Source organism: Saccopteryx bilineata, chromosome 3 (genome assembly GCF_036850765.1).
Source record: "Saccopteryx bilineata isolate mSacBil1 chromosome 3, mSacBil1_pri_phased_curated, whole genome shotgun sequence".
NCBI classification, from domain to species: domain Eukaryota; kingdom Metazoa; phylum Chordata; class Mammalia; order Chiroptera; family Emballonuridae; genus Saccopteryx; species Saccopteryx bilineata.
This window is the reverse complement of record NC_089492.1, coordinates 151,738,619-151,753,197: the sequence shown is the minus strand read 5'-3', so window position 1 is coordinate 151,753,197 and position 14,579 is coordinate 151,738,619. Positions and strand designations below refer to the sequence as shown.

The 14,579-nt window shown below is 41.6% G+C and overlaps 1 protein-coding gene across 1 annotated transcript in view; it reads right to left on the bottom strand.

The window, feature by feature from the left end:
- Positions 1-14,579, bottom strand: part of VWA3B (von Willebrand factor A domain containing 3B) — a 271,732-nt gene that overhangs the window by 114,385 nt on the left and 142,768 nt on the right. The window contains 4 exon segments of the mRNA XM_066267787.1: positions 375-557; positions 3,612-3,710; positions 6,117-6,248; positions 7,490-7,628. Of these exon segments, the coding sequence (XP_066123884.1) occupies positions 375-557; positions 3,612-3,710; positions 6,117-6,248; positions 7,490-7,628 (553 nt within the window).

Below are 14,579 nucleotides of genomic sequence, written 5' to 3'. Positions count from 1 at the left end.
GATTCTTGAAGTTTGGCAAAATTTTGATAATTGTTAAATTTCATTGATGGGTACATGGAGGTTCGCGTTCTCTTCTACTTTTGTAAATTTGAAACTTTCCACAATAAAAAGTTTAGAAGAGAACCAAATGTTAAGATTCCAGGCCTCTCTGCTGAGAGCTTGATTTAGTGGCTCTGAACCCAGGAATCTGCATTTTCACAAGTGCCCTAGCTCGAGTGGTCCTGAAGAAACACTGGTACACTCATTATTAAGTGATTGATTTACTTGACTTGTCTTCGTGGTGGCTGTTTTCTCATTTAGGTATTGTCCATGGGCCTCCGGACTGCAGCATTCAATGAAGTGAACACTCCTCAGCTCACCACACATGCTCTTACCTGAATAGGTTCTGTAGGCCTGGGATCCTTGAAGCCAAACTTGTAAGAATGGAACTCTCCTCCAGTCAAAGAAGCAAGTTCTTTCAAAAAGTCATTGGCAATCTTATCATCGTAATTGAAGGAGATGGTATAAATGGGAATTTTCTGAAAATTTCTGACTTGGTCTATAACCATTTCAGGTGGCTGAAATGATAAGTTTTGAGGTTGGGGGGAGAGAGGAGAGTTAGAAAGAGAAAAAAATAGAAAGAAAAAATAAGATGTAAAACCCTAGTATTTGCTCTAGATAGTGAAATCTCAACTAGTAATTTCCTATATAGTAGTATGTGGCTTCTTAAAAAGGTGTCAATTCAATTCATTAAGGAAAGCAATCACTGCCAGGCAGTGAGAATACAGAGACCAATGACATGGTCTTCACCCTCTGAGGGTGGGAAAAAGAATCTGGGAGGAAGGAACCAGGTCACTCAGCTTTGGCTGCACCTACACGTAGAATCCAAGCTTCTAAGGCACTGGGCTGTGTAGTGCATTAGGCCCCCTAAAGTATTGCAGTCAGAACAGAGTGGGGCCCTTGGATCCTCAGGTGGCTTCCAAAGACCTCCACCAAAAGAGCAATTTCCAGCTTCAGACAAGCCATGGTCAGTGTGCCTCCCACAGAGAGCAAACAAAGAGGTATCAGGTGTCCTGTGTGCTGGGCACTCTGGTGGGCACAGTATCCCAGTTAATCCTCATGACCATCTTGTGAAATGGTTTTGGAAAGACTGTGCCTTCTCAATACCCTGCTAGCAAGACTGTTACTTGGTACATCTCTTGGGGGTACTAATTTGCAGTATGTATCAAAACATCTACCTTTTGACTTGAGACCATTGCTCAGAATCTGCACTACAGATATGCTCATACATGTGCAAAATTATATATATACAGTTACTTTCGCAACATTGTGTATAACAGGAAGATTAAAAACAACCTATGTCCATCTTCAGGAGACATGGCTGAATAGATACAAGATAGAATAGTAGACAGTTATTTTTAAAAATGAGGAAGCCCTTTATGGTATATAAGGTATATTGTTTTATTAATAAAGGTGAGACTTGTGTGTGTAACATCCTACCACTTGTATAGTTTTAAAGGAAATGAATGTAAATACATATGTGTTTACAAACAAACTATATTCGAAAGAAGATATAAGAAACTGGTAAACACAGCCCTTAGCTGGTGCACAGAAGGTGGGAGTTTTCTCTATGTATCTCTTTGTACCTTTGTAAATTTGTACCATGTAAATGTACTACTATTCAAAAACTAAATAAAATTGATTTTTAAGGTAGATGTTTTATTAAATCTATACAACGGAATATGACACAGTCATTGAGAATCATGTTTCTGAAGAATTTCTCATAACTTGAAAAAATTGCACATATTAGATTTAAAAAAGCAGGATGCAGAATTGAATTACAAAGAATTTTGTTCTTTATTATGTTTATACTTGTCTACATTTTCTAATTGCAATGAAATCAGTGAGAGTTTACTAAAAATTAAAGGCCCTCTTGTCCAGATAACTTTCAAATCAGAGTCTCCGGCCCCCTCTTTCTAGTGGCTTTGAACATCCATGGAATACAAGTGTTCAAACTCAGCCTCCTCCATCAGCAACCCCCAAACCTGCTCCCTCTTTAAATTAAATCAGTGAATGACATAATCATTTTAACCAGTAATTGGTCGTCTTAACCTCTTTCTCCCTTGCTCCCACTTCTCACTGTGTCCCGCCACCCCCTCCCCAAATTGTCACCAAATCTTCTGAGGATAGTTCTCTTATTTTGTGTCTAAAGAGAGTCCCCTTGTCCCCTTTTCTGGTTCCTAGCCAAGGTGGGCCCTTACCAGTCTGTCAGGATCTAATCTTTCTCTGGCACCAGCCAGGCATATTTCTAAAATACAGATAGCTAGAACTATACGCTCCCCATCAGATTGCTCTCCCGTGTCCTGCCTGTGGTAACACTGTCCTTTCCATGTGGTATTCAAGGCTTTCCCAATCTCCCCAACCTAACTTTCGAGATGGCCCTGACACACTTCCATCCTTGCCTTGATTCTCACATTGGTTCTCTGAACAGCCCCTCTGTTCCTTCTACCCAGGACACCAGTCATCTCCTTCTTTAGAAATTCTTTCTCCTCTTTCCAAATGCAGCTGAAATATCCCCTGCTCAGTGGAAGTTTGTCTGGTTGTCTCCCATCAGTGATGCGCAGAAAATCCATCACTCTGTGTCCCAGACTATCACGGTATATCAAGCCCACTCCCCGGCCCCACCCCCATGCTGCACCACGGGTAGGCACACGTCTGACCCACCCCCTAGAGGGGCAGCTTCCCTAAGGCAGCGAGAGTATTCATCTCTGCAGCCTCAGCCCTTGACGCCACAGTTAGAACATAAACAGGGCACAATGTATTGCTTCTGAAGAGAAAGTATAATGAAACTGATGGAAAAATCATTCCAAATAATATTTCACTGCACATACCACTTCTCTGCCATAATCAAACTAATGCAGCAGTGACTCTGGTTGTTTTACCCTTTAGCTCCTGGACCATTGGGCCCAGGATGTTTTGAAGTATTTGCCTAGCTGTCTTCACATGCAGATACCTCACAATGAAAGTAACAAGTTGATACTAATTCACTTTAGTGGTTAATTTACACTGTGCTGGCCTGCAAAGCTGTAGGTTTATTTAATGCCCAAACCATTAGTCTTTCATTCACAAAACTCAAAAGAAGATGAACAGACTTCACCAAAACTCTCAATATTTTCCAGTCAGGCTAAATAAAACAAAGAACATTTCACTAGAAGAGTAAGCTTTTGTTTAAATGATCACTGCGTTAAAATTAGGGGTAAAGTCAAGGACATTGTGCACTGCTGTGTTTAGATTCAGAGTAACCAAAGGACAAAAATTGAAAAGAATCTTCTCACTCTTAGTTTATTATAAAATGTACACCAGTCTACATGGGAAGGTGGAGACCTCCTTAGGCCCATGGGTGTGGCACATACTCACCAGACAGCACTCTGGTCATGTGGATTGTCCTCAGTGTTTCAATGGGCAAAAGAATTCCTCTGTGTGTTTTTGCACCTCTGTTCTGGGACCCTCAGACATGGAAATACCTTTTAACAGCTTTGTGATGGCAGTTTAAAAGGTCCCCCTAACTCATTCTCAGCATTGGCTTTCGGGATATTAATGAGTTTCCCTTTCCTCCCAACTTTGATAAGTACCTGATCAGGCCTCCCATCTGTCAAAATGTAGATTGCTTGTGTTTCTTTATCAGCAAAAGCAATTTGCATGGCATTTAGAGTGTTTGTGGAACTCCCAACCTACACAAAAGAGAGATACCAAGCACACACTTGAATCTCAAGAAAGATCTCAAATGTTATTTTTTGTTGCCGAAAAAGAAATAAAAGACTCATTAAAATTATGTTGAGATAATAATGTAAGCCCAGTAATTCCGAGCAACCAAACCCGTGGGTGTGCCACAAGGCCTCTTTCCAGTGGGTCCTGGGATTGCTAGGCTCCCGGCTGTGGACTTCCTGCCCTGAAGGCATGGCTCCTACTGCAATTCCATATTTTTGTTTTTCAGTGTGAGGCCCTAACTCAGTTGCTGTTCATTCACTGTCAACACAGCTTAGACAAGCAGCCTGAATACATGGCAGGGATCACATTTGTTCCAAACCAGGATTGATTCATGACATTCATGATGCCCAGTATTCGGGAAACATGAGTGTGCTATCATCAGTGATCTGGAGATATAACAAAGAAATTGTCAATTTTTAAAACTCCTGCCATTTCTGTCAGGGGTGAAGAGCACTGGCAAGAGTGTCACACCAACCTGACCAGGCGATGGCACAGTGGATTGAGCACTGGACTGGGTCACAGAGTACCCAGGTTCAAAACCACAAAGTCACCGTCTTTAGCACAGGCTCATCCCACTTGCACTCACCAGCTTGAGTGCGGGTTGCTGGCTTGAGCGTTAGATCATAGATATGCCCCCATGGTCACTGGCTTGAGCCCAAAGATGCTGGCTTGAAGCCCAAGGTCGCTGGCTTGAGCCCAAGGTCGCTGGCTTGAGTAAGGGGTCACTGGCTCTGCTGTAGCCACCCCCCTGCCCCCCATCCCTGGTCAAGGTACATATGAGAAAGCAATCAATGAACAACTAAGGAGACTAAGGAGCCACAACAAAGAATTAATGTTTCTCATCTTTCCCCCTTCCTGTATGTATGTCCCTATCTGTCCCTCTTTTTGTCTCTGTCTCTGCTTCTTTTGCCAAAAAGAAAAAAGAAAAGAAAGAAAGAAAAAGAAAGAGTGTCACTCCAAAGCCAAACAAACAGCAAGCATGGAACTGCTGCTACATGCACTGGAGTCTTCAGATCACAGGCACCAACAGGCCCAAAATACGGGGAGAAACAGGCCTCTGTTGAGTCAGGTGACACATGGGCATGGGCCTTCTGGGACAGGAAGTGGACAGACACTGGTAAGAAGAGTTGATCTGGGATGACTGGTGGACCGATAGGGGCTGCCCAGGTGTAACTGGCCACAGGGTGGAGGCCTGAAGCCCCAACAGCGGTGGGACCCGTGCTCTCTTGAAAGTCTTTTCACCGCAGTCCCCAGAGCACTCACAGAAAAGACTGGGCAGGTTCCAGAAAGTCTCCTTTGAGTGAAGGACTGGGGAAGAGAAGAGCGACACATGGATCTCCAGTGACTCTTCTTGTCCATCTCCTCTATGGAACAAAAGCCTGAATCTGTGTGTGGTGGGAGGTAAAAGAAGGGCACAAACATGTTGCCCTTAAGGCACTGGTGAAACCTAGGGAAGCTGGGTAACAAAGGGAAGAGGGAAAGCAAACCCTCCACACTGCGGAGGGAGGAGAGAGGACCAGGGCTAGGTGCTGGGCTCAGATCTGCTGACAGGGTCACACCCTTAGTAAAGGTATTGACTAATGATATTGGGTAATGTAGTGATTTTCAACTTTTTTCATCTCACAGCACACAAAACCCAATCACTAAAATTTTACGGCACATCAAAAAATAATTTTTTTGTCAGTCTGACAAAAAAATAGGTATAATTTTGATTCATTCACACCAGATGGCTACTGTATTGGCTGTTGTCATTTTTTTATTTGACAGTCCAAGGAAAAAGAGGTCAAGTATTGTGTGATTTAAAATTTTATGTAGGTTCTAGCTGATTGGTTCAGTGATAGAGCATTGGCCCGGTGTGTGGATGTCCCAGGTTTGATTCCCAGTCAGGACACACAGGAGAAGTGACCATCTGCTTCTCATCCCCTTCTTCTCCCCCTTCTTATTCTCTCTCTCTCTCTTCCCCTCCCACAGCCATGGTTCAATTAGTTTGAGCTCACTGGCCCCAGGTACAGAGGATGGCTCTGTGGAGCCTCTGCCTCAGGCTCTAAAAATAGCTCAGTTGCAAGCATGGCTCCAGGTGGGCAGAACAACAGCCCCAGATGGAGGTTTTCAGGTAGATCTCAGTTGAAACACATGCGGGAGTCTATCTATTTACCTCTCCTCCTCTCACTTGGAAAAGAAGAGAAAAAATTTCTTGCAGCATATGGTTGAAAATCGCTGGGTTGATGTAACATTTGCAAACTAAATGAGTGTCTATGTGAAGCCACTACTATCCTTGGAGCTCAAGGCACTTTCTCAAGAATTTGCCGAGGATAACCTTAGCAGGTGATCAAGTCAGGCCACTACTCCCAGCCTAGCTAACATCTCACCTTTATGTCTCTAACCCAGGACTGAGCCCCTTTCAAATTATCTTCATTGATTTCAACAAGTTTTTCCTGCCAAGCAACTGCATGAGCATCAAACTGCACAAAATTAAATTTTCTTTTATATTTCAGCTGTTCCTGTAAGAGACAATCATTATTTAACCATCAAACCATTCAAATGTTGGAAAATATTATGGCAGAACACAGTTTGATAAGTTTTGATTACTATGATATCTATTTTCATACTAAAAGCTAAAAATTACATTCAATAGAAAAAATCTTTTCTAGTACAAAAGACATTTAAGTAAAATTCATACACAGTTTGGATACTAAACCTTTACAAATGAATACATATTATGTATCACATATATATGTTTATATTTATAATGTGATTCTCTAATACTGATATTAATGATATACAAAATATGCACACTAAATGCAATATGTTTAAGAAAAAGGTATCTAAAATAGTGTTTGTTACATTTTGGTCATCCTTAGTATAGCTATTATTTTGTTACGTATCTATCCATTGGCTTCTATCATCAGCCCATATTTCTCCAGTAGAGGTTCATTTAGAAGCTTGGTGATTTGTAGTTGTTAACACTCCCTACAATTATTTCCTGGAGTTAGTACTCACATCAATACCACTGGCTCACAACAGTTCTGTGATGCCTGTTGCTAGATGTGGACACATGGACTTAGGAAGCATGGGCTTTCTGCTTCAGGCCCTACAACCCAGAGACAAGTACGGGCAGAATGAGAACGAGAGCTCCTGACCCGTAAGGCTGGGTCTGTGTGCACACAGCACCCCTCATAAACACTGGAAATTAGCCTGACCTGTGGTGGTGCAGTGGATGAGGCATTGACCTGGGACACTGAGGTGCCCAGTTCAAAACTCTGGGCTTGCCTGGTCAAGGCACATATGGGAGTTGGTTCTTCATGTTCCTCCCCCCCTTCTCTCTCTCTCTCTCTCTCTCTCTCTCTCTCTCTCTCTCTCTCCTCTCTCTAAAAAAAATTAATAAAAAATGTTTTTAAAAAACCCACTGTAAATTAAAACACAAATGCCAACCTAAGGACAAACACCACAGAGGTGGGTGAACACCAGATCCCAGGACAGAGAAAACCTGAAGCAATGGACCTGCAAACTCCTTCGGTAACCCATGCATCACAGAAAGGACCCATCAAAGGAAGCTCTGCTTGCAAAGGAGAACTAATGATTCTCTAACTGGCAAAAAGAGCTTTCTCTAAAATGACACTCTGTGGATTTTTTAGTGCAAATTTCACCTGTGCACCTCCCATTACCACAATAGGTGATGAAGATGGAGGTGCATTCATGATACACAGGCCCCCAAATGCAAAAACTGACAGTTCTACCTCACCTGTATTAACTGGACAATCTTGTCTTTCACCAAGTCCAGCTTGCTCTTCATTGAGTGAGATTTATCAATGAGGATGTAGATACTATCATTACATACTTTTCCAAAAAGGGTTTGACTCCCATCTTGTAGCCATTTAATCCTAGGCAGTAAATAGGTTGAAAGTGAATGGTTAGAGCCTGTGTAACAGGAGCCTCTTCCTAAGAACCTAATGGTACATCTATGGAGGCCAGAGCTTTCCTGCATTGTTTATATATATATATTCTTCTGTAAATGGCTTACTCACTTTGAGGGGTTTCTGTGAAAAATCCTATATTTGAGCTGGCTCCCTCATTAGCCCTCCTCCTCTTCCCATCATCAATCCAAGTAAAACAGAACTAGAAAAATTAATAGAGCAGAAAAAGAAATCCACTACTGGGTTCCAAATTCCTAAGTAAATTATTTCCAGTCATCTGAGAGTTTGAAGCCCACAGCTATGACTTCAGACCATTTGTTCTTCTAACTCTGCTGACTGTAGGCAAGCTAGTAGTGCCAGCACATTCCTGAAGCTTCAGTGGACTCAAAGAGGCCCCCACCAAGACACAGCATAATTAAAAAGGCAAAAGTGAAACACAAAAAGAAAAACTTAAAAGAAGCAAGAGAAAGGCAGTTGCTTACTTACAAGTGGGCTCCCATATGGCTGTCAGTAGATTTTTCAACAGAAACATGTCGTACCAGAAGAGATTGGCATGAAAATTCAAACTTATAAAAAGCAAGGAGCTACAATCAAGACAACTTTACCCAGCAAGGCTATCATTTAAAATTTGAGGAGAAATAAAGAGCTTCCCAGACAAGAAAAAGCTAAAGGAGTTTGTTACCATTAAACCAGTACTACAAGAATTATTAAAGGGCCAGAAGAAGAAGAAGAACAAAAAAGAAGAAGGAGAAGGAGAAGAAGAAGAAGAAGAAGAAGAAGAAGAAGAAGAAGAAAAAGGAGGAAGAAGAAAAGGAGAAAGAAACAGATGAGCATAATTAAAAGAATAAAATGGCAATAAATACATACCTATTGATTATCACTTTAATTGTAAATGGCTTAAGTGCTCCAATCAAGAGACATAAGGTAGGTGAATAGATAAGAGAGCAAGACCCATAAATATACTTGTGACAAGATTTACACAGACTAAAAGTAAAAAAATGGAAAAAGATATTTCATGCAAGTGAAAAAAAGAAAAGCTGGGATAGCAATACTTATACCTGAGTAAATAGGCTTTAAAACAAAGGCTACACACACAAAAACAAACAAACAAACAAACAAAAACAAAGGCTAGAGTAAGATAAAAAAAAAAGTACATAATGATAAAGGGAGCCATCCAAATACAGGATATAACCCTTGTAAACATGTATGCACCCAATATAGGAGCACCTAAATACATAAAGCAAATTTTGAATGGACATAAAAAGAGAGATTGACAGCAATACACTCATAGCAAAGGACTTTAACACCCCATTGATATTAATGGATAGATCTTTCAGACAGAAAATCAACAAGGAAATGGTGGTATTTAGTGACACATTAGATCAAATGGATTTAATTAGTATTTTCACAGCATTTCACCCAAAGCAGCAGAATATACATTCTTTTCAAGTGCACATGGAACATTTTCTAGGATAGGCCATATATTAAGACACAAAACAAGTCTCAGTAAATTTAAGAAGATTGAAATTATATCAGACATCTTCTCTCACCGTCTTGGTGTGAAACTAGAAATCAATCACAAGCAAAAAACCTAAAAGCACACAGACATGAAGGCTAAATAATACGTTACTAAACAATAAGTGGGTTAACAATGAGATCAAGGGAGAAATCAGAAGATACCTTGACACAAATGGAAATGAGAACCCAGCATCCCAAAATCTATGGGACACAGTGAAAGCAGCCCTCAGAGAGAAATTCATAGCATTACAGGCCTACCTCAAAAAACAAGAAAAATCTCAAATGAACAATCTAAACTTACACTTAAAGGAACTTTAAAAAGAACAGCAAAGCCCAAAGTGAATAAAAAGAAAGAAATAATAAAGGTAAGACCAGAAATAAATAAAATAGAGTCTAAAAAAACCAATACTAGAGATCAATAAAACCTAGAAATACTAGTTCTTTGAAAAGATAAACAAGATTGACAAACCTTTAACCAGACTCATAAGAAAAAAAGGCATAGAACCTGAATAAATAAAATAAAATATGAAACAGGAGAAATAACAACAGACACCAAAGAAATACAAAGCATTGTAAGAAAATATTCAAATAACTATATGCAAGCAAATTGGACAATCAGGATGAAATGGATAAATTCCTAGAAACATACAATCTTCCAAAATTGAATCAGGAAGAATCAGAGAATCTGAATAGACATATTTCAGCCAGTGAAACTGAGGCAGTAATAATAATTAATAATAATAATAATAATAATAATAATAAAATCCCAACAAATCAAAGTCCTGTACTGGATGGCTTCATAGGTGAATTTTAACAAACATTCAAAGAAGAATTAACACCTATCCTTCTCAAACTATCCAAAATAATTCAAAAGGAACATCCCAAGTTCATTCTACAAGGCCAGCATTATACCAATTCCAAAACCAGATAAAGACACTATACAAAAATATTCTGATGAACATAGATGCTAAAATCCTCAGCAAAATATTAGCAAACCAGATCCAGCAATCATACACCATGATCAAGTGAGATTGATTCTGGGGATGCAAGGTTGGTGCAACATCTGCAAATCAATAAATAGGATATACCACATAAACAAAATGAAGGATAAAAATCACATGATCATATCAATAGATGAAGAAAAAGTATCTGATAAAATCCAGCATCAATTTATGTTGAAAACTCTCAGTCAAGTGGGAATAGAGTGAACATACCTCAACATAATAAAGGCCATATATGACAGACTCACAGCCAAAATCATACTCAATGGGCAAAAACTACCAGCATTTCCCTTAACATCAGGAACAAGACAAGGGTGTCCAGCATCTCCACTCTTATTTAATTTAGTACTGAAAGTCCTAGCCATAACAATCAGACAAGAAGAAAAAAGGCACCCAAATTTGAAAGGAAGAAGTAAAACTGTCAATTTCAAGATGGCAACAGAGTAGGCAGATGTTCCAATTGCCACCTCCCAGGAGCAAATTGGATTACAGCAATTTAAGAACAATCATCTTGAAAAACCAACTTTGGACTAAACAAAGGGAGTCTATAACCAAGGATCACAGAAGAAACCACAGTGAAACTGGTAGGAAGGTCAGAGACACGGAAAAGGCTGCTCCTCTCCCAGGAGCAAGCTGTGGTGGAGGGTCTGGAGGGACTTTCACTCTGGGGGAGTTCACCCTAAGAGGGGAGGGTCCTAAGCCCCAGGACTGGTGCCCCAGCCTAGAGCCCCAGAGCCTAGAAGACGTGTCCACATAACATTTGACTGTGAAAATAGCCAAAGTTTCTGTCTGCGAGAGACAGGAGCTCTTGAAGATTCAGGCTTTATCTTAAAGAGCTAGTGCAGAAAATCTCATTCATAGCCAGGGCTCCGGCAGGGGGGAGCTGAGAAGACTAGAGTTGCATGAGGAGAGTGTAAACTTGGTGGCCCAGGGAGAGACACCATGGGGGACAACCACTGAAACCCCTGTGCTGAGTCATTCTCCAGTACTGCAGTCACCATCTTTCTTGGGTGGAGCAGTCCCCTCTGAGTGGCATCAGCCTGGGAAAAAGCAACTACCTCACCCTTGGGAGTCTCTCCTGCCCCACCAATGGAGACTGGATTGTTCTGAGAAGCCAGGAAGCAAAGGGGCCATCAGTGACACAGTTTTCTGGTGTTGAGGTCACAGCTTCCACTAGCCCCCATCCCACATGCTCCAAAGTCTAAGTCTGGTGCTTCTACCCCATGGGAAACTCAGTAGAAACTATCTGGACTGCAGGCAGACCACACCTCTGGGCCTCAGAGACTACACCCACCAGACTCCTAGGACCACACCCTCCTGAGGTCTAAAAAAAATCAAGACAAACTGACACCTGGGGCCGAGTGGGGGAGCCACACCTACCATCTTTACTAATCCCTGAATAGCCTGCAGGCTCTAGACTATACCAGAGGTTTTTTCAGTGGCCTAGCCCAGTAAGCAGCTATCAGACAAAGGTTGCAGGAGGCGGGACTCAGGGAACCTTGGCCTTTTGCAGACCTTTCCTCAGGCCCAGTGTGGGTAAAAGCCAACTTAGGTGTGCAGCTTGGTATTTCTATGTGTACCTGGGCACAGCAGAGGCAGCCACAAACTCTAAATTGCTTGTAGCTCCAAGAAGGTCGCTGAGGGCCAGTCACGAGCAGTGTCTCCCACTTGTCTGCACCAGATTCCCTCCCGAGAAGCTCAGGAATGGCATATGCAGTGTCAGGCTATGAAGACCATCAGTTCAGGACCTAACAACCCTTGCTAGAGTGGTATCCTAAGGAAAGGATCCTCACACCTGGTCCAGCTAAGGTGAGTTCCGCTTTCTGTGATTACCACAAGTACAGTGGTTCATGTACATTGGATAGGGTGAAACTTCAAAGTCAGCTGGCTTGGATGCTGGATATCATGCCTGTTGGGCTAGATTCCACAGGGGAAGGCAGAGAGAGGTTTAGAGCATGGACCTTTACAGTGTGGGTTCCTGTGAGCCTATTCTTGGATCTTCTCAAGGGGCTTAGCCACTTTTTTTGGGGGGGCACAGGCAGCTCCAGGAGAGGACTTTCTCAGTCTTTCTCCCTGAGACCAGGGTGTCACTAGCTTTATAAACTTCTGCAGAGGGGACTGTTGGCTCCACTCTATCTGAAACTATTGTTCACCTTGCTGGGGAGAAAACAAATTTGAGTATCCAGCAGTGGCTGAGGGATTAGGCCCTAGAGTAAGGGCCACATTCCCCATACTGAGCTCCTGACCAAGAGACCCCTGAAGTAGGGAGTCCCACTTCATAGTATTTCCAACTGCCCTAACCCACCAAGCTTGCAACCAGTAGAGGGGTTGGTGCAGTGAGCCCACAATACAGTCTTTCTACAGAAGACTCTGTGGGAAGACTAGGCAGCTGTAAGAGAAGGTAGAGCAGCTAAAAAGTGAAGGCAAACCTTATGGAGCTTGGGGTTTTTGTCAGAGCTGCTGTCATCTCTAAGCAGGAGGAAGCTGATCCTTATACATATGTTGGCCCCTCCCATACTACCCAGGCACAGGAAACACAGACACAAACAGCGAACAGAGAAGTAACTCCAGACAGATAGCCCATGGCAGGTTATATATCAATACAATGACTGATGCCAACCCAAGAAGACCTAGAGCCACGACAACCTGTAGTGGGTATCAGATAGCACCAACCCTAGTTTCAGCTAACTACATAAGCAGCACGCACAAAGGAGAAGTCCAGCAGGCACCAGACATTGTGGAGAATGAATCCACCCAACAGGACAGACACTGCACAGTGTCTAATGATCAAGGTTGACCCTTAGAGCCATCCAGCCTGAAGGGATAACTGCACCCATGAAATGACCAACTGCATTCAATATTCATATACAACAGGAGGAAAAATACTACCCTCTAAAAGCATTCTTAGAACAAGGAAATCAGGTGGCTTGGAGGTAAGTAACACCAAGCCCATCTTCCTCATAAAGACATCACAACAAATTGCAAAGTCAAATAACACTACCTAATACACAGACAAAATGAGAAGACAAAGAAATATGACCCAAATGGATAAACAAGTGAACTCTGCAGAAAAAGAATTAAATGCAGTGGAAGTAACCAAACTACCAGATGCAGAATTTAAAATAATGATTTTTAAGATGCTCAAAGATCTTAGAGCAACAATGGATGGTCATAGTGAGTATCTAAATAAAGAGATAGCAAGTATCAAAAAGGATATTAAAATTATAAAAAAGAACCAGTCAGAAATGACAAATACAATATCAGAAATGAAGAATGAACCAGAAGGAATCAACAGCAGACTGGACAAAGCAGAAGATCAAATCAGCGATTTAGAAGACAAGAGAAACAAAAGCACAGAAGTAGAGCAGCAAAATAAAAAGAGGTTCAAAAAGACTGAGGAAACTAACAGATCTCTGTGATAACATAAAGAAAAACAACATCCATATCACAGTGGTTCCTGAAGGAGAAGAGAATGAACAGGGAATAGAGAATCTGTTTGAAGAAATTATAGCTGAAAACTTCCCTAAACTGATGAAGGAAAGAGTCACACAAGTTCAAGAAGCACAGAGAGTCCCATTAAAGAGGAACCCAAAGAGATCTACGCCAAGATACATCGTAATTAAAGTGCCAAAGTTATGAGACAAAGAAAGAATACTAAAAGCTATAAGAGAAAAGTAGTTAATTACCTACAGAGGAGCCTCCATAAGGATGACATCTGACTTCTCAACAGAAACACTGGAGGCCGGAAGGGATTGGCAAGAAATATTCAATGTGATGCAAAACAAGAATCTACAACCAAGACCACTTTATCCAGCAAGGCTATCATTTAAAATTGAAGGAGAAATAAAAAGCTTCCCAGACCAAAAAACCCAAACTGCTCAAGGAATTTATTATAACCAAACCAGTACTGCAAGAAATGTTAAGGGACTTGTAAGTAAAAAGAAAATTGAGAGAAAGAGGGTTGTAGATATAAAGAATAAAATGGCAATAAATAAGTACATATCAATAATAACCTTAAATTTAAATGGATTAATGCTCCAATCAAAAGACATAGGGCAGCTGCATGGATAAGAAAACAGGACCTGTACATATACTGTCTACAAGAAACCCACCTCAGCCTGACCAGGTGGTGGCGCAGTGGATAGAGCGTCAGACTGGGATGCGGAAGGACCCAGGTCCAAGACCCTGAAGTCGCCAGCTTGAGCATGGGCTCATCTGGCTTGAGCAAAGAGCTCACCAGCTTAGACCCAAGGTTGCTGGCTCCAGCAGGGGGTTACTCGGTCTGCTGAAGGCCTGCGGTCAAGGCACATGTGAGAAAGCAATCAATGAACAACTAAGAAGTTGCAACGTGCAACGAGAAACTGATGATTGATGCTTCTCACCTCTCTCCGTTCCTGTC